Source organism: Schistocerca cancellata, chromosome 2 (assembly GCF_023864275.1).
Source record: "Schistocerca cancellata isolate TAMUIC-IGC-003103 chromosome 2, iqSchCanc2.1, whole genome shotgun sequence".
Classification (NCBI taxonomy): domain Eukaryota; kingdom Metazoa; phylum Arthropoda; class Insecta; order Orthoptera; family Acrididae; genus Schistocerca; species Schistocerca cancellata.
Window position 1 is genome coordinate 332,009,083 of NC_064627.1, and position 22,005 is coordinate 332,031,087.

The window sequence follows — 22,005 nt, forward strand, 5'->3', positions numbered from 1 at the left end:
AAAAAGCAATGAATTTCGACTCTGTCTGATAAGGCTCCTTGGATGCTACATACACCCTTCAGTTTATGTTTCTTTGGATGTACGGATACATCTAGAATTTTCTTCGTCTTCTCATTCGTGTGTATTATTAATAATAATAATAATAATAATAATAATAATAATAATGGAGAAGGCACGCGGTAACAGCAGTTTCTCATTTCAGAGGTACGCTGCGTGTGGAACTAAGTTGCCAGACAGCCAGCACCCAATTTTCGATTCTGATTCCTTTGTCATTTCGTTCCTTTTCACTAGCTCTATGTGCGGATGGCCTTGTGGTCGTCTTTCGGTTAAGCAGAGGCAGAAGTCTAAACAAACTACTCCGCAAATAGTACGGAAAGTTCTTAAACTTTATCTGCATCAGTGTTCACACACTTTGCCCACAGTGGTCCCTGGTTCTCATGGGTGGGATATCTAACAAGTCCTCTTCTGCATTTACATCACTAACCTCCATCGATGTCGATCGAGTAGTACATTTAAGATATCAGTACTGCCATCAAAGATCCTGAATTTAAACAGAAACGTAAAGCTAACTTCCTTTAGTTTCCGTATTGACCTAAAAAGCAACCAAGCCCTTGCATGAACCTTGACAGTACATACAACATCCTGTGGAGTTAAATTAATATCTCGTATAATTTTAGATAACATTACTGGGAAACAGCAATCTGTCATTAAGTAAAATATAGTTTCGAGGACACCGTCATTTATTAAAAATATAACCAGTTTGGATTCTGTAAAAATATTGGAACACGTGAGACAATACTAACCTTACGACTTATCTTAGAAGATAGATTAAGGAAAGGCAAACCTACGTTTCTAGCATTTGTAGACTCAGAGAAAGCTTTTGACAATGTTGACCGGAATACTCTCTTTCAATTTCTGAAGGTGGCAGGGGTAAAATACAAGGAGCGAAAGACTATTTACAATTTGTATAGAAACCAGAAGGCAATTATAAAGAGTCGAGGGACATGAAGGGGAAGCAGTGTTTGGGAAGGGAGTGAAACAGTGTTGTAGCCTATCCCCAATGTTATTCAATCTGTATATTGAGTAAGCAGTAAATGAAACAAAAGAAAAATTCGGAGTAGGTATTAAAATCCATGGAGAAGAAATAAAAACTTTGAGGTTCGCCGATGACATGGTAATTCTGTCAGAAACAGCAAAGGACCTGGAAGAGCAGTTGAACGGAATGGACTGTGTCTTGAAAGGAGGATATAAGATGAACATCAACAAAAGCAAAACGAGGGTAATGGAATGTAGTCGAATTAAGTCGGGTGATGCTGAGAGAATTAGATTATGAAATGAGACACTTAAAGTAGTAAAGGAGTTTTGCTACTTGGGGAGTAAAATAACTGATGATGATCGAAGTAGAGAGGATATAAAATGTAGACTGGCAATGACAAGGAAAGCGTTTCTGAAGAAGATAAATTTGTTAAGATCGAGTATAGATTTGAGTGTCAGGAAGTCGTTTCTGAAAGTATTTGTATGGAGTGTAGCCATGTATGGAAGTGAAACATGGACAATAAATAGTTTGGACAAGAAGAGAATAGAAGCTTTCGAAATGTGGCGCTACAGAAGAATGCTGAAGATTAGATGGGTAGATCACATAACTAATGAGTAGGTATTGACTAGAATTGGGAAGAAGAGAAATTTGTGGCACAACTTGACTAAAAGAAGGGATCGATTGATAGGATATGACCTGAGGCATCAAGGGATCACCAATTTAGTATTGGAGGGCAGTGTGGAGGGTAAAAATCGTAGAGGGAGACCAAGAGATGAATACACTAAGCAGATTCAGAAGGATGTAAGTTGCAGTAGGTACTGGGTGATGAAGAAACTTGCACAGGATAGAGTAGCATGGTGAGCTGCAAAAAAACCAGCCTCTGGACTGAAGACCACAACAACAACAACAATGACCTGTCTAGTAGCAGGCCATCTTCAACTAATGCGCCATCTGCCTGAGGATGATGATGCTTGGAACAGCGGTTGTAGGCGTCATCATCAGCTGGATGGTGCATTGTCTGAAGATGACCTACTACTAAAGGCCGAAACTGCTCATATTTTTAATAAATGACTGCTCGATCAAAAATTTCTTTTACTAATTTTAATTAATATCTCCTGTTATCACATCGTAATCAGCAACTAGTTTCAGCACCGTTACAAATGAAAGCTACTGTACCTTGAAGCATTCACTACATATTCTAATATACTGAGGTCTACATGAAATATATCACAGTTGGGAATACGGGCAACCACCAGCTATGTAAGAGAATGACGACAATGAAAATTTGAGCTGGACTGGCACTTGAAACCGGATTTCCCACTTTATGCTTGTCTGAAGGAACATTACATCGTCCTCCTTAATAATATGGGCACTGCAATATCATATGCTGAGGCCTGCTAGCTGTAACTTGGAGTTGCTTTCTGCCAGAGTGCTACAAAAAGTGACACTCTGTATCAAATGCTTCAGCAGTTTATTGCTAGGATTTTGATAGTATTACCTGTTGAGGTTATTACTTTCTACAATACACTATATGTTATGGGATGTTACTCTGTCTGAGTTCAATGGAGAGTTGCTTATGCCAAGAGAAACCTATTGTGCACCCTCCACACTATCAGCTATCTGGGCAGCAGTTTTCAACATGTAGCACAGTTTGAACCATTCAGGTAAAGCCTAAAGTTCTCAAACCTGTTTTAAGTCTAGGATGTCTCAACCTAGCTTGTTGCAGAACCTTTGGAGACTCTGGTTCAAGTTCCACTTAACTCAGAAAGAAGAAAGCCACAATCAGTTCTGGAGACAATGTTGCAGATTCTGAGCTTTGTTGAAATTCCACAAATGTGGCTAGACTTCTCAAACTTCTCTGCCATTTGTTGGAACGCTCCAAGTATGACCATGGAGCCCATAGAAAGGCATTGCTCTTTACAATGTGAACCACAATCTTCAGTTCGTTAGCCCTGTTTTCCTAATGGCTGCTGGAACAGCCTCTTCAAGTTGTTGAATAGGGCCTCCAGGCACACACACAGAGTGGACATGGTGATCCTTTCCATTTCTTGCTGACATTTCCATAAGAGGTAACATTATTAACCATATTCATTTCAAGCAAGTATGATCAGAGTGTTAGTTAAACACAAGCTAGGATATTTGATATAGTAAAATAACATTATACTCAATAACTTGATTGTTTCAATTTTGGATGTCAAACAGTGTTCATGATAACATACGTGCTTTGAAAACTAATGTGCATTGGACCTTCATGGCTAATGTTCCTTAATTTTTCTGCTCTGTTATTAATTGAAGATAATAGGAATGTAAACACTGAATTTTGAAATCAAGCATTTTAGGTGGGCTACTCACAAACTTATGACAGGCATCAGATCTTTATTCTAAGAAAGAAGAATCTATGTAATGGTAGACTCATTGGGCCTCAGATAGTCGATAGTTGCCTCACTCAGGAAGTCACACTGAGTTCATTCCAATACATATTAAACTGTATGCATATTACACACAACTGATTTAGATGCACTTAGCCAGTTGCATGCAGCCCTTCCTGTCACCATGAAAGCAGTAACATGTAGTCACATGAATTTCATGAGACACCAAAAGCAATGAGAAGCCATTCTGATCTGTGATGACTCAAGCACTACCTACAGCTCAATGAGATTGTTAGCTGAGTCCAATGTGTGCATATGTCATTCCATGGCATCACTTAGGTGTTCAACAGGACTAGGGTCAGCTGATATAAACAGGGGCACAAGTATCTTTGTATCTGTCAAATGTTCTTCTAGCCATTCTGTCCAATCTAGGAAAGTTAATATGGTGCACTGTTGTGCTGGAGGTATAGATCACTTACAAATGCATGCATTCTTCATCAGTGAAAGACAGTAGGAGACATGCTAGGAGTTCAGATTTATCCCATATTGACAACTGTGCACATCATCTTATGTTATTTTTCTTGTTGATGTGGCTGCCTGCCACTTGTTGCCCAGCATTCAATAGGCAAGTAATTTTCATTATTTCAGATCATCTCTCCACTGTTCCATTTTAGTTGACAGTGACCTCTGTCAATGGCTGTGGACTCCGACCATGCATGTTTTCTCAAACTAAGGTACTCACTGTTCACCCTTGACAAGGTGGCATGTTAAATGTCTGTTGCCTATACGACTTCGGGGATAAAGTTCACTCTATGTCAAACACAACCAAACTCATTGTTATGTGTCTTGTTGCCATTTTACACTCATCTGTGTTGCTGCCAGCCAGTGCAGGGTTGATGTCATCCTTTTGCATTTTACATGGCAACAGAAGTGCTTTTAATCAGTTAGTAAACTACAATATAATTCAGGAATTTGTATTAATTAACTTTCTGTGTCCAGTTGACATTACTCTCACAATTTTTCAAATGCATATTTTCTTTTTATTTCTTCTGACTTCACTAGCAGATAGCTTAATGACATATATTTGTATGATCATGATTTTGTTCTTATGCTTATGTTCTGTAATTGCTGGGCAACTTATTTCTATCGCATTTTTAATGACCTTGTGGAAGAATGAATACTTCTTGATATGGTACTTATGCTTTTAGATACTGACGATGTTTGGCACAGTCAGACACATATGAGTATAAAGATGTGGGAAAGGCATGCACAATATTCAGGATGTATGATAAGTCATTCCCTATTTTTAAAAACTTATAGTCTTTATTTATGAACAAATTTTCTTAGAACTACTTTTGTTAGAGACAGAACTCCTTGAGGTTGTGTTTATCATCATTTTTAGCATCCATATAATCTCCAGTATTCTCTACAAATTTTTTTAATGAACTGGCATGTGTGATACTACTGCCTGCAGCATGTTAGATGGAACATTGGGTAACAGATTAGATTTTACTGCTTCTGGTTCATCTAAGTTCCATGGTTCTCTCTTGTAAACCACCTCCTTAGCCACCTTCCAGAGAAAAAAATTACAAGACTTTAAATCACGGCTGTGGGCATGCTGTGCATCTGCACCACATCTGCCAATCCAATGGCCTGGGAAATGATCATGCAGTCATTGGCAGACATCATTTGGAAAATGAGGAGGCACTTTGTCCTTCATGCAGTGAAGCTGTGGGTTGTTCCATTGTGAAATTACTGACCATACATGATCTTGCATAATTTTCAGGTATCTTTTGCAATTCATTATGTTCTGCAGAAAGAAAGGACCAACAACTTTGCATGTCATGATACCATATCATATTGTCACCTTCGAATTCCTGTGTGCTTTTTCAACACATTTGTGTAGGTTTTTGGCTACCAAATAATGGTGGTCATGCCTGTTTATAAATCCTCCAACATCAAAAACTGCCTCATCAGTCCACAGAATGTCCTCAAAAAGTTCAGGCGAATCATCATTACAGCCCATTCTTCTGTCACAATCATAAGGAAACAATTGTTGCACATAATGGGGCTTCCATAGCATAAAAGTGAGGTCTTTCCTAAGAATCACAGCAACTGCATAATGTGAAAGACCACTTTCTTGAGATGCTTGACACAATGATATTTTAGGGTTCTTCATGAACATTTCACGAACTCTGTCAACATTCTCTTGCGTCCTCGAAGTTGATGGTCTTCCTGATCTTTTAGCAACACTCCCTGTTGGTAGTAATTTGGAATGGAAACTTTTAAGTATTTTTAAAATACGGTGTTGCATGGGTCTCTCGTTCAGCCCTCCACCACACACAAACACATCCCCTGACTTCGTAACAAGCTGCTATTTTAGCCTATTCATCCAGACAACACAAGTGGCGTTTTCCAACTGAAACAAAAGAAAAATAATGTTAAAGACAACCCCAGGGAGTGCTGTTTCTAACAAAAGTAGTTCTAAAAAAGTTGTTTCATAAATAAATAAATTATAACTGTTTTAAAATAGGGAACGACTTGTCAGATGCACTATACTTCCTGCAGACAAGTTTCATTCATTATATTCTGTATTGTATCAATAGCACACTGTATGGAAGACATAACAAATCCTATAAGGAAGTAGTAAAATATACCAGATCTTCCACATAAAGCACACCACTTTATGGAACATTCCCCTAAAAATAATACAGAGCCCACTGAAAACCAACATCCATCTCCCGCAGAATATCTGATGCACCTTAAGGGTTCAAGATTCAGAAGGCTACAGGTGGTAAACTCCATACAGTTCTGAAACAAGGTAGCTCAGAGGCCATTAACAGATTGTAAACTTTTACTGAGCAATTTATTATGAAAATAAATCCCATTTTTGTCAAATAAAAAGTTGAGTTTTATAAGTTTTTGTGTTCTATTTTGTTAGTGACTTATATTGGGTCCTTTATTTAGTGAATATGTGAGCTAAATATTTTTAATAATTGGTGTATGTCCTGGAATGTATTATATGTGTGTGTGTGTTTTGTGTGTGTGTGTGTGTGTGTGTGTGTGTGTGTGTGTGTGTGTGTGTGTGTGTGTGTGTGTGTGTGTGTGTCTGTGTGTGGTGTAGATTGTAGACTATTCCTTATAAAAGATGAATTGTGAAGGAAACAAGTCAGTTTTGCTAATGTAATGATAAATTGTCTCATATATAGTTCTGTCAGTTATTTCTGAAGAGACAAACATAGAGAAAGGAACTCTCCATGCTATTCTATCCTGTGCAAGGCTCTTAATGTCAAAACAACTACTGCATCCTTCATCCATACATAGTATATTATTATGAAAAATTATTACCAGTACATCAGAAATGTTTTAGTAACTGTTTGGTATTGTATTCCAGTTTAAAGAAAAGATATAAATATAAAAAACAGGTATTTTATTAGATAAATCAGAACTACACACTCAGTGCTTTCAGAAGTGAAAATGTTTACAGAAATATTGTTAACTGTCTGTCACACTAATACATCTACATCTATGTCATTCATTTGATACATTTGTTCATTTTAACAACACAATGTTTGATCTAATACACTGTAAGTTAGATATTAGCATTTATTGAACAAGGGGATAGACAAAGATGCACAAAACTAGAATATTATCCTACCACATAAGTACAGTTTGCTATGTATTTGATTTCTCAGAGATCATTTGTGCTGTATTATGAAAATGGACCAATAAATATACCATGTAAGGAAGGCATGCAGATTCACATACTTCTCAGAAGCATAGGAAAAAAATTTTGTTACAGACTAAATAAATTCTTGACATACTCTCTTTCATGCAGAAAACATTAGAAAAAATAGAGGAGTGTTAAGGTAGTATAGTGTCTGCTGACTTCATTTGAAAATTTTGACAAAGAAGTAAATTATTTATTTGTATGTAGTCAGAAGGAAACATCAATTTAGTGGATGAAATTATCATAATGTATCAACTATTATTTATTTTACTAGATTTAAACTAATAATGACTGAGTAATGAATGGCTAATTGTACTGGTAAGTGTAACCTGGACTTCACAAAAAAAAAGAACTTTTGCACACACGGCAGAAAAAAAGGAAGTAGAGTAAATGATAAGGAGCTCAGGAATGTATTTCTAAACACATAGTATAGTTTGAAGTTTGTCTGCTTCATAGCAGTTTCAGTTGTGAAATGGACTGGGCATATCAAGGTGACCAAGTTTTTATTGTGTTTTATGGAGGGCAAGAGGCTGCTGCATTTTTATTTTTTTAAAGAAACAGGCTAGACTGACACAGTTATGTAATTTTTACTACTGCAGCATGCAAGTAGAATTACACAAGACTTTGACCTTCACTCATCTGTATGAGTGATCTTAAAGAAGGTACAACACTTTTGTGCTGACAGAGCTAGCACACACAGAGACTAAAATGCCTGGAACTAAAATGAGTACAAAGAGCTTCATTTTTCATTTAGGTATTGTTTTGCATCATGTTTTTGTGTTTTATTATTTCGCTGCTAAATTAGGTAAAGGAAAGGTACCAGTAGATCTTGAATGGACTCATGGTCTTGAGAAATACTGGGGCAGATTTTTGACTATCTGGAACTTTGTAAGTTTATAAAATAGTTTCATTGTAACTTGGGCTTCTATTTTAAAATTTTTCTTTTTCTACTCTCAATAACAACAATTATTTGATTCTAATTAAATATTTATGATATTCTTGCATTTAAATGACTAGCAGAATTTTTTATTTCCTGTTATTTCTTCTCTTTTTAATTGTTTCTGTTGGGAGGAAAATGTCATTGCAGACTAAGTCAAAACAACACAACTCAAATTCGTTTGTGTATATTAGCCAATGATTTTTTAAAGCTCATTACACACATAGTAATGTGAGCTTATAAGATAATTATATTCATGAAAGGTTACATCCTTTCTTTACACTATATGATTTTCTTAAGCTTGTCATTGCACTGCAAAATTCGTCCTGCACCTAGCAGAAATTGGACTTTGACAGAAACTTTTTTGTATTTTTTTCATTTCTGTTGTTCTGCAGACTCTGCAGTGAGTCTGAACTGGAAAATCTTCTATTGACTATACTTCTTTTTATGGAATTATGTTTCAGTAAATTAAGATTTATGCTGTGTGCATCTTAATTAGTCCTTATTTATTTTGTTGTGAAGGTGGCCACTGCACTTATTGACCTATTGTTTATTCATTCACACAGTATGCTTCATAAGCACATCATGAAGGAGAATTCACAAATTGTGAACTGACTGAAAGTATAAATTAGCACATAGATAAAGCTATAGAAACAGCTCCCATAGATTATGTTAATGACAAACTATTGTCTAAAATAGATGTCTTATCTTACTTCCCAAAAGCACTTGAGAGACTATTCATACATAAAAAAGCTACAATTAGTGTCTTATTTTTCAGAGGAGCTCCCACAATTTAAAGCTGCTTTTCTCTCATTATATTATTAACTGCTGTTCACCTACTTTTATATACTCAACAAATGTGTGAGTCTAGAAATACCAAATGAGTGTGATTTATTTTAATAAACATTTGTTATATTAATGCTGATTCTGAATTGCAAACTAAAAATATTGGTGTTGATACATTTTGGTTTTAAGGTATAATTTTAATACAGTCATTAATTTATGAAAATTCTCAATAACCTGTTCTATTTCTAGATTCTCTTCGTTAATGTATTTTGCCTGAAATTGAAAAAAAAAAAAATACTTGTAACCTTGCATAAGAATGATTAATCTTTATACAGATTACTTCTGTTCATGCATATAAAGTGCATATCAATTTTAAACTTTTTATTATTTGCCACAAATAATATTAGTGGGTATATGAGGAGGTAAATAAGTGTAAGATTGGAAATGTCCTTGAATATGCATTCACAGATGTTCATTTATTAGATTTGCATAATATATTTAATGCAAGCATGGAAATACAAAGACAAAATAAGAATAACATGCACCAAACCAAAATTATATCATGAGAATTAGTAAATGTGAGACAGAACCGCTGGTCAGTAGTTTTTTTCAGGAGGGCAAAATGTTTAGCACTGCTAACAGACAAACATAAAAGAAAAAATGTTGTCATTATCCTAGCATTTGGAACTGTCATTTGGAACTATTACTTCTTTCAGTTAGGTCTCTCTCATTTTTGAGTCTGAGTGACCTGCCTTTCCTTTTTAATGCTCCACTTTCTATTTCTCTCTCTTCCCTGAGGAAGGAAGTAGCAGGTCTGAAAGCTAAGATAATTTAATCACTCTAACATTAATGTGGGTGTGTTGGCAGCACTAAACATTTCACATCCTGAATGTAAGTATTTGCCAGCAATCCTGTCTCATAAGTGCCGTATGCATATGATGACGGATTCCTTCACATTTAGAAGAGACATTGGTCAGTGTTGAGAGACCACGGTGACTATGTGTGCAAAGAAAACAAACTTTATACAGTATGGAAGCCAGTGTCTAGGGGAAGTATTATGCTGGATAGCAAGCAAATAGAAAAACTATGCACCACAAAGTTTCTGGGAATGCAAATTGATCAAGATTTAAACTGGAATGAACACAGTGTATATGTTAGCTGTGAAGGAAGACTTAACTGAAGTTTTAAGGAGATAAGGAGTCTACATCTTTTCTTTGTCTCTGTCCAGTACACAGTGTCTCTTCTATTTGGTAAACAACAACTTATCAGTATTTACATACAAAAGACTTGCTGATCATTTAGCACAATAAATGATTTATTGATCTTACATCCTGTGTGCTGTATAATCTAATCACTATGACAGCTATGGCAATTACATCTAGATTAATTTATACATGTGTATTGTGACCTTTACTTGAGTCCACAACTAGAATTAGCATGTTGTCAGGTTTGATGTGAGTTCAGCCCTTTCAATTCATGTATCTGTCAAGAAAACAAGTAAGCACTTCCTACTTACCTTTCTTCTTGGGAGTCTTATAGACATTGAAATTGTATAGATGGTGTTTCCAGGTTCATAAAGTCAGCCTTTCACTACCTATTATAATGGAGTTGGTTGCCAGAAATAAAAGGCCAGCCATCAGTTTTGATGATCTTAATAGTTTATTTAAGCTTCTTGTTCCACATATAATTCAAAATCATGAACATTCCACCTTAGGTGCACAATACAATGCAAAAGAAAGCTTTCTAGTGAATTATAATTTACCAAAAGTTAATGACTGTCATATGGGAGTTTTGAAGACAGATTTTTTTTATTAGATTATGTATCAGCTTTGTTTTCTGTAATTGTTTGGATGGCTTTTTGGTTTCTTACACAAGATGTGGTTGGTCATTATTGAAGTAAAGCAACTATTATCCACAGTTAAATTTCTTCTCAATATATATATATATATATATATATATATATATATATATATATATATATATATACACACACACACACATTGCAAGCATGGATATAATTATAGTTCATCAGGAACCGTATTTCTCTTTAGTAACTGACAAGAATGTATAAATGGAGTGTGTGTGTGTGTGTGTGTATGTGTGTGTGTGTGTATGTGTGTGTGGATGGAGATAGAGGGGAGGGAAGGAGATGGACAGAGAGAGGGGGAGGAGGAGATGGAAAGAGAGAAGAGGGTGTGAGGATGCAAGTGGAAGAGAAAGAGAGTGTGAGGTGGAAAAGGGGGAAGGTGTGAAGAGGCAGGTGAATGAGCAAAAGGCTGTGAAAAGGCAGTTGTGTGAGGGACAGGGTGTGAGGAGAAAGATGGAAGAGGGATAGGTTGTGATGAAACAAGTGTAGAAACAGTAATGGTGAAGGTATGCACAGTAGACTCATAGATGTCTAATTCTGGTACCTGTAAGTAATTTTGATTTGTTTCAAATTGCATAGTATGAGAATTAGTAACCTTAAATATTAAGCTGTTTGCTGAATTATACATAGGCCTGTCCCATTATTCTACTGGCTGTATCTCATATGGATGTGTGGAACCCTTTATCAGAATACTTATGCCATCAGCACATATCACAGTTTTTGAAATGTCTTCCCAAATCAATCAATTTGTGGTTCAAAAAACACATGTGGGCTAAGAACTGAGCCTTGCAGTATACAGTATTTAATATTTCCCCACTCTAAATTTAATATTATTCCTCTTGTATTATTTTTTAAAGTAACATTCTGTATTCTACTGTTAACACACCATCCATGCAAAAGGAATTCTTTTAATGCCACACCATTTTAGTTCCCTTAGTAGGATTTTACAATATACAACCAATTAATAGAAACTTTATCTATCCCTCGATTACAATAAGCTATAATTGTCCTGCTTAATACTATTTGTGATTATCCAAGCTAAATGCACCCAATTAAAGAAGAAAGAAAGCCTCTATTTTGAAACAAGCTGCTGATTCTTTAGTTATAGTGAATAGTTACTGTTTATTGGCAGTCACTTGCTTTACATGTACTTGTATGCATTAGTAGTTTTCTAAGTTAAAAAGTAATCTGTATTTGTAACAACAGATGCCTGTTTAAAATACACAAACACTTGTGACACAGCTTCACAATGACACTGCAGTCTACTTGTGATGTATCTAGTAAGAATTAACTTGAATCTAGATGATAACTAATTAGTAGAAGTGTTTATTGAGGTGCTTTTTAAATTTCTTTTGGGTTTGGTCATGATTTCCAATCTGAACCCTGCACAAGGAGACAAAGGTTACAGGTAAATAATTTTTGTGTCCTGTATTGTATTGTACATATCATAGTTCACTTGATTTTTGCCATCAGCAACAAAGAGCTTTTGAAAGCATACAAGACAGTACTTAACAAAGTAATCAGTGAGGTGAACAAAGTCTCAAACAGCAATTATATTAGAATTGCCAATAAAAAAGTAAAAATTGTACAGAAAATAGTAAAACAGCAGACAAGTAAAGCCCAAACATTTTTGTCATGCAGTTAGACAACTATGGCATAACAATTATGCGTCCAAAAGAAATTGTGTGGGCCAGAAATGTGGACAATAATAGAAGTGGATATAAAAAACCTAAGGGAATATGAGGGAAAAATCCTGTATCAGATTTACAGCTTGAGAAAGAGCCAGAGGGCTGGAGAGTAAGAAACAACCAAAAATTACAACTTATGCAAGGGAAAGATAAAGCAAAACTTATTAAATCTTAGAGAATACACTGGTTAGGAGATATGAAGAGGGTAACAGATGACAGGAGCAACAAAAAGAAGATTCTGCTCCAAGGAAGGAAGGGTCAACCAGGTGCAAGATAGCTGGCCTTACCAAGATGGAAGACAAAAGCAGAGAACTGAGACACATGCTCAAAGATTGTTGAGGAGGTGAAGGCGCATCATGGTCTCTAGTGCTGAAGAAGTGGAATAAGAAGAAGAAGAAGAGAAATTGTAACACTGCAATTTTCAAATTTAAGTGTGTGATTGTCAGTGGACTCAAATCAAACAGTAATAATAGTCAAACAGTGGAAAGTCCAGGGTGGAATATCAACTATTATGTAATCTACCCTTTTCATAATTAGTAATAATAGTTATGTATTACCTGAGTCCTCAAAAAACAAAGCTACTTCTCTCTTTTCAACATCAGCTAATGAGAAACACATTTTAACAATAATTATAAATTTAAAGTTTACATATCATACAGGCATGGATACCATCTCAGATTTCTATAGTAAGAGCTGTGGTCACCTTATTGTTAAACAGCTCTACAATACTTGCAACCATTTGCTGTCAACTGGAGCTTTTCCATGTCATTTAAAAGTGTAAATCTCAAGCCGCTATTCAGGAAAGGAAAGAAACAAGATGTAGCACATTACCAGTGTGTTGCACTATTATTTGTTTTCTCAAAAAGGCTAGAAATTTTTTTTGAAAGAGTTCTCAGATTTCTTATGTAAACATTCAATCCTATCCACAGAACAGTGTAGTGTCAGAAAAATCTGATCAAGATAATTCCATTTTCAATGTTTTATTTATTTATTTATTTATCCATCTGTAAGTAGTGTAAATTGTATGGATGTTATCAACATGGAAAGGCATAAAATACAGACACACAGATATGTAAACATACTTAATTACACACGTAATGCTCCACAAGTTAGACAGAGACAAATGTTTCACTGGTATATTGTAAAAGTTTACATTCATCACCAACCACAAGTATTACACAGTTATTAAAATGCCCATAGTACAATATATTTTGTTAAGACAGATTTACAACAGACCACTCACAAAGCCTGGAGATAATTAAAATGATACAGGCTTCATATGACTAACAACATGTATTAAGGAGGTTGAAAGAATGACAGTAGTTCAGTCTTGATGTAGTGGACCAATTGCAGGCAGCATTGATTGCATTAAGTAATTTGATTTCACGAAGGTATGCACTGTGCCCTCTAGCAGCAAGCTGGACCATCTGTGGACTTATAGGAACCACATCTTCTATAGGCAATGGCAATACTACCCTTCTTCGGTTTTCATTTTTCAACCTTCAGTTTGTTTCATTTTTAATGCACCTTATATTAAGATGAATAGTAATTATTATCTACACTTACGTAGTAAATTCTTAAGAATTTGGAAGAAATGCTCAACAATTAGAAAAAGATTATAGTGTAGTAGGAGTAAATTTAGACCTCTCCGAAGCTTTTGACACTGTGAACCAGGACATTCTTTTAGAAAAATTGGAAGCGTTGGGTATAGGGTATACATGGGATAGGAAAAAAATGGTTTGAATCATACCTAAAAAACAGAACATAGGTTGTAGGACTGACATCAACTTACTCCAACCACAAAATAAATTCAGTAATGTAGAAATAGGAGTACCACAAGGCAGCATCCTAGGGCCCATATTGTTTCTTGTCTACATAAATGATTTTCACACCTCAGATGATGCAGCCAAAGCAATAATATTTGCAGATGATACTAGTGTGATAATAAGTGCACCAAAGGTATTGCTACCAACAACTGCTGATGAAGTACTAAATTACATCCACTCTTGGCTCAATGCAAACAGGTTGACATTGAATGTAAATAAAACTTATTATATGCAGTTTGGGAAAAGATGTCAAAATGTAAATCTCAATCTGGTGTGGCGTGACAAAGCCTTAGACAGAGTGACATCCACAAAACTGCTGGGGATTCATGTGGATGAAAACTTAAATTTTAATGACCACGTAATAAAACTTGCACAGAAACTTAATTCAGCCTGTTTTGCCCTCATAATTATTGCAAATGTTTGTACCTCAGAGGGCGCCAGAATGGCATATTTCAGCTATTTTCAGTCTCTTACCACATACAGAATAATATTTTGGGGTTCCACAACAGGGCGCCTAAAACAAATATTTTTGTTGCAGAAGAGGGCCATCCGAATAATAACTCACAGTCATCCACAGACACACTGCAAACTCATATTCAAAAAGCTTAGAATATTTACTATACCATCATTATACATATACAAATGTGTATTGTATGTCAGGACCCACATTGCAGATTTTCAGACAAATGCCGACTTTCATAACTACAATACCCATAATAGTGCAGCACTCCATACTCAGCAAACAAAAAGAATGAATACACGAAGGCATGTGAGCCATATCAGTGAAAAACTGTACAACACACTGCCAGTCAACATCAGGCAGTTAGAAGATGATAACAAATTTAAAACAGAATTTAAAAATTTTCTAGTAGAACAATGTTTTTATTCTGTAAATGACTGTGTAGGTCAATAAATGTTTTCTGATGATATTTATAAAGGCAAAATGGAAAATACTCTATCTGTACCAAATCATTCGTTACCTAATCATTCATTACATTTACATACTTAAAGGACAGCTGTTGTGTGATGTAAATATATTCTTAAGCAGTGTTGTGTATATAAGGACTTGCCATTTAGGGAGGACAAAACTGAAGCCTTATGAAAAACAGACTATGCACTTAAAATAACAAGCAGGGATGTATATAGGCTATATTAATTTCATTGTATTATTATTAACTTCATTGTATTATTTTGTTTTGTACTTTTTTATGTATATAATGTTTGTGTCCCATTTCTTTGAAATGGCTTACATGTACCCTTGACAACATCCATACAATATTTATTGTCAACGGATGGATAAATAAAATGAAAAAATAAATAAAATAAATCAAATTTTCTCAAATGAGTACTCTACCATAATGCTTTGTGGTGACATTAATATTAATCTACTGGTCCAGAGTTCAGTAAAAAACAACTTTTTAGACATACTAAAAAGCTTCAACTTGTTCCCCCACATATCATCTCCCACTAGAACAACAAATGCCATTGAAAGCCTAATAGATAACATCTTCTCAAATGTGGTCACACATGAAGTTGCAGTTACAAATATGAATATAGGATTATCAGATCATAATGCACTAACCTTTAATCTCACTGCAACTCCCAAGGAGGAGGAAAATAAAAAGGAGTACAAATGATTTTTCTCTATTGAAAATTGTAATCAGTTCAAAAATAATTTTAAAACATGCAGTTTGGTCAGAGGGACCTGGATTACACCCGGAATTAAAAAGTCAAGTGAAACCATGAAATTACTGTGTACTACAGCAGAAAAGGTGCTCTCATACTTACAGTCATGGTTTTATTCAAATAAGCTGACATTAAATACAAAGAAAACAAACTTTACACAGTATGGAAGCAAGTGTCAATGGGAAAAACATGTCACGATCAGCAGTTTGTTGAGTATGTGAGAACATACAAAAAGACTTACTGCAAAGTAATAGCAAACGCAAAATTATTAAGTAATGAGAGATTAATAAGGAAGGCAAGTAACAAGTCAAGAATGATGTGGAAAATGGTAAAAAAAGAAACTGAGGGTCAAACTAAAGAACAGGAAATCAATCTTAAATATAATAAAAATACACCCATAGAAAAAGATGCCATGGCAAACTATGTAAACAATTATTTTGTAAATATTCCCCTTACTTTAAGTAGTAAATTTAAGCAACAACCAACAGTGACGACTCCAATCGTAAATACCAGCATAACGGCAATCATAACAGATGAGCATGAAGTTCTAAAAGTCATTAAATGCTTGAAATCCAAAATGTCCTCTGGGTTGGATGATGTACCTGTAACAATAATTAAGAAAATTGCTCCAAGTGTTGCCAAACCTATAATGCACATAGCAAACTTGTCCCTTAGTGAAGGGATATTTTCAGATAAACTTAAAAGCTCTAAAATGATACCTCTATACAAAAAATGTGACAGACATAAAATCGAAAATTACTGACCTATATCTCTCCTCCCAGCCTTCTCAAAATTACTTGAGGAATTAATGAAAATCAGGGTTACAAAATATCTAGAAAACATAAACTAATAAATAACAGTCAACATGGTTTTCGAACAGGGCACAGTACAGAAACAGGCATATTGGACTACACAACAGAAATAGTAAGAAATTTGGAGTCAAATAAACAGGTTGTTGGAATTAATCTAGATTAATCCAAAGCCTTGGATACTGTGAACTATGTAATATTGCTAGGGAAACTTGAAGGAATAGGCATCAGGGGTACTGTTAAAAAATGGTTTGAATCTTATCTGCAAAACAGGTCATAAGTTGTTGAGCTGAGGTCATCCAACAATCTTCACAATTTTAAACTCATATCTGAACCAAAACAAATTGAAATAGGTGTTCCACAGGGCAGCATTCTGGGCCCATTTTTATTTCTAATTTATATCAATGATATAAAGGCTCCAGACAGCTCAGCCAAAATTCTACTATTTGCAGATGACATGAGTATCATAATTAGTGATATAAAAGAATCACTGTGTACTACAGCAGAAAAAATGCTCTCATACAAAGTCATGGTTTTATTCAAATAAGCTGACAAAGAAAACAAACTTTATACAGTATGGAAGCGAGTGTCAAGGGGAAATTTTATGCTGGATAGCAAGCAAATAGAAAAAGTATGCACCACAAAGTTTCTGGGAATGCAAATTGACCAAGATTTAAATTGGAATGAACACAGTGTATATCTTACTCAGAAACCTAGCTCAGCATGTTTTGCCTTAAGAATAATATCCAAGGTATGTAGCAAGGAATGTATTAGAGTGGTGTAGTTTAGTTATTTCCAATTAGTTGCAAGCTATGGCATAAGTTTTTGGGGAAAACCAGGTCAAGTGCAAAAAAGGGCAATTCGTATCATGACACACAGTCCACCACAAACTCACTGTAAACCTTATTCAGACAACTAAAGATGCTGACAATACCATTGATATATATTTTTAAATGCCTGGAAATGATCAGTAAAAATAACTGCGATCTCCAAACCAACTCAAGCTACCATGATCACAATACAAGGCATAGTAAAAACTTCCACATTCCCTGTATAGCAAAAACAAGAACTCAGAAACATGTTAGTCACTTAGGAATAAAGCTTTTAAATGCACTTCCACCTCAAATTAAAGAATTGAAAGGCAAAAATAATTTCAAGCATGAAGTAAAAAAATACTTAATGGAAAAACACTACTACAGTATAAATGAATATCTGTCTCAGACTGTGGATTGAAACCTGTACTTATTTTTTAAAAAATTTAAACTAATTTAATTATGTTTTCAACTTTGTAATTATGGTACTTATGAAAAATCTGTTAAATATTGGTAATACGTTTTGTGTATAAGGCGTAGTTCATGATCTATAATTGTTTATCAAGAGCACGTAACTTTGTTTTTGTGTAATAAGTTCTTGTACACTACTTATGTACTATGTGTATGTAATTTGTTTTGCTGTTTGTATATGTTTGTCCATTTATTATGTGTATGTGTTGTTATGTGTTACGTGTAATCAAATGACAAATCCTATATCACATGTGTGATCTATTGGATGCTAAATAAATAAATAAACTGTGATAATCATGCTCATACTTTATTATACCCAATTTTATGTAATGTGAGCATACCTAAAAAAACTGAATTGCTTTTTAGCAAAAGAAACTACATCCCTTATTAATTATCTACATTATTTACAGGAAATACAGACATTTTACTTTGCTCTTTGTGTTGTCCGAGACGTATTAGAGCTGCAGTCAAATAGCTACTTTCAACAGGTCAAACACTATGTAAGGGAAGTGAACAATTACACATTCAGGACGTTTGTATTTCCATTATCACTTGTAAGTACATAGAACTTCAGATATAATTCTAGCTATAGTGTAGTAGGTATCACATATTTATTTAAATTACTTCCCCTAGTGTTATAAAACACAGCTGCCCAAAACATATCATAGAAAATTTTTTGTTTCGTAGGAAACTAAGTGAACTTCTATGTAAATCAAGAAAAACTAAATTTAAAAAAAATCTGCAAATGAAATGCTATTATGTGTCCCACCTCTTAGACTGATTGTTAATTTATCATGAAAACATCAGAAACAAGGAATCTTTATTAGCCCTTGACCATTTTGCAGTGAAATAGGTTTTCTCCTTCATTCATACTCATACAGTGGATATTAAATACAGTTGATGATAATACAGCAAAGTACTGTAAAAATGTTCTAAAAGCTAATGCCATTGTCAAACATGTAGAAGAATTCCTTAATATTGTAAAGTGAGTAGTGAGGTAACCAGGCATTCAACTTTGTTTTGAAGTGGTTTTAGTAGCATGGACCAAGCACTGGGAGCAATTTAATACAGATTCTGAATGGGTTATCTGTGACAATGACAGTTCATGGTAGCCCATTCACTGATTCTGTTAGCTTTAACTTTGTGATTTTGTTGATAAATGTCTTTCATAACAACAGGTTCGGAAATGAATCTTCTTGTTTCCATGGCATAAGGCTTGTTCTACAAAGTTACAGGACTGCAGCTGTATTCAGTAAGTGTCCTCTGCTGATAGTATGGCTGAGAATTATCCAGTCGTCTTCAGAGCCATAATACTGATGCTGGAGCCCTCCCATCCACCTAAAAAACACATTGCTTGCAGAGGCAGATCATCACAGCTGAAAAAATGTCATTCAAGCAGCGATGACGTGTACTACTGACACACACTTTATAATGGAGATTGTGTTATGTGTATAAACACTAGACATTAAGATCTCTCGTTCTGTGCTATTGTCTTTGAGAGCTGGCTATTCCAAATATGATTTTCATATTTCAACCAAGTTAAAACAGCAACTGGGATAAAGTGAACCATTTGTCTATTGGATTTTGATGACTTTCCTAATCACTAACTCTCAGAAGGATGATGTAGAAGATAGAATCTTCATATTTTCATACTCCATGTAGTGGGCTGTCTCAGTGCAGTGTTCAGCCACTACTGATTTGTTGAACTGTATCAGATGAGTGTAGTATCAATGTCCCATGTAATGACTGATGTTGTTTGCCCAGCATATGAAAGTCCACACTGACATGTGTTATATGTACACATAGCATAAAGTAATCCTTCAGAGAAATAATGAGAACCTTCAGTTCATGCTTAGGTTCTAACATATTTTAGAAGAAAGACTTCTTACATATAGTAGGAAGAGTATGGATTTCAATCTTTTCTCCTCAGCCTTTTGATGTAGGATGCTCACATAAAGTTTGAAAGGCAGAGCCTTGCATATTTTGTGTGATGCGTAGCCTAGCTTGAGCCACATTTTTGAGACATTCAAGTTTCTCACACAGATAGTTGTCATCTGCAATAGTATGTGCCCTATAGACATGTGTGCTGAGGACACCACCCATGTGCAGCAGATAGAGGCAGATGGCTACTTGCAGATACAAATCTGTGTGTTGGCTTACAATAGACTCCATGTCCCAAGGTGCTGTCAGTTTAGAGATGAACTAAAATGTGCAGAAAATGGAAGCATGTGTTCTTTTCTATTTCCCTGATAATTTTTTTTCTTCTTTTTCCATGGATGGAATTAAGGCAGTCAAGGAACTGATGACGTCTTTTATTACCATTGTAAAACCACAAACACTTAATGCAATAGTGCGCTGGCATCGGGGACTGTCCCTGCTTGTCTAAAAATTGCAAAATCAGAACCAGTCTACAAAAAAGGAAAATAGAAGAAGTTGGCAATTACAGGTCAATTGCCCTATTGTCTGACTTTTCAAAAATTCTAGAGAAGGTCTTCCACAAAAGACTTAAAGCCTTTATGGAAAAATATCAAATCCTACCTACAGCGCATAACAGGTTTAGGAAGAACCACCTAACCAACAGTGCTATTCCTACGCAAAATTTACCAGAAAGTGGCCAGTGGCAAATATATGATTGGTGTATGTCTTGACTAGTCAAAAGCATTGATGTTATAGATCATGAAGCAGTCATATGGAAATTAAATCAACTAGGCATCAGAAGCACATCTAATGACTGGGTCAGGCCATACCTTCATGGATGCAAACAAACAGTGTAAATACAACACACTGACTGCAACAATTTAACAGTTCATTTCTCAGGTTATCAAGACATGAAATATGGCGTTCCCTAAGGATCAGTACTGGGACAAGTGCTTTTCCTCTTATCTGTAAATGACCAATAATCAAACAAACAGTGCCAAAATGCTTACCAGTTTGTTGATGACACAAGCTTTCTCATTACTGCGATATCAAGAAACTTACTACAAGAAAACATAACAAAGACAGTGGGTACCATAGCAAAATGGTTCACATACAATAAGTTAATTATAAATGAAGGAAAAACTGTAGCAATTGACTTCCATAATGTCAAGTAAAATGTTCCACATACTATAAATATCCAGTTGTCAAACAAAGCGGTAAATGGAGTTGACCTGACAGAGTTTCATGGGCTCTGGATCCAAGGTAATGTCAGTTGGGGAATTCATATTGAGAGTCTCAGCAAAACATTGAACACATTTTGCTATGTGATGAGTATCCGTGAAAGCTGCTGTAGCAAAGACCGCGTAAAATATGTAATATGCAAGTGTCCAATCAGTGCTGAAGTGTGGAGTCATTTTCCGGGGAACTTCTCCAAACACCATCAAAGTATTTAGAATCAAAAAAAGAATCATGAGAATCATAGAAGGTGTGCCAAACACATAAAATCTTGCAAGCCACTCTTCAGGAAACTGCAAATCCTCCCCCTACCACGCCTTCATGTACTTGAAACCATAGTATTCATACAGCAGTATGCGATTGAAAATCCACCAGTCTCCCTCAAAAATGAAGATGTAACACTCACAACACAAGGCAAAAAATGGATCTCTATATGCACCATACAAAAACTAAGCTCTACTAAAGTGTTCTGCACTTTGGAAAAAAGATATTCGGGAAACTACCAAGTAACATACAACCTGTAAACAATATAGCAGGGTTCAAAGCCGCAGTAAGGGTGTATCTAATTGATCACTGCTTCTACAGTCTGAAAGAGTATTTTGATAGATAATAATGCATCAGTACGAATAACAATGTACCAGTCTTATCTGCAGAAACCATAGTAACATTGCAACCACTGAACAAATGCAAATAATCTACCAGTAATAAGTAGTGTAACCATAAGAGGTTGATGATGTTAAAATGATGGAAACAGTGTTCTGTTAAATGATGTCCAACATCTTATATACAGTCTATGTAATAAAAGAACTCGTGGACAAATAAATGAATAAGTTCT

The 22,005-nt window shown here is 35.1% G+C and overlaps 1 protein-coding gene across 2 annotated transcripts in view; it reads left to right on the forward strand.

The window, feature by feature from the left end:
• The first annotated feature begins 7,756 nt into the window (after positions 1 to 7,756).
• LOC126161711 (androgen-dependent TFPI-regulating protein-like) overlaps positions 7,757 to 22,005 on the forward strand; it is a 217,044-nt gene continuing 202,795 nt past the window's right edge. For both annotated transcript variants that reach the window (XR_007534947.1, XM_049917740.1), the window contains exons 1-2: positions 7,757 to 8,023; positions 18,428 to 18,571. Coding sequence is in view for 1 of the 2 variants with exons in the window: in XM_049917740.1 (XP_049773697.1) it covers positions 7,844 to 8,023; positions 18,428 to 18,571 (324 nt within the window). In the remaining variant the exon portion in view is untranslated. The remainder of the gene's footprint in view (positions 8,024 to 18,427; positions 18,572 to 22,005) is intronic.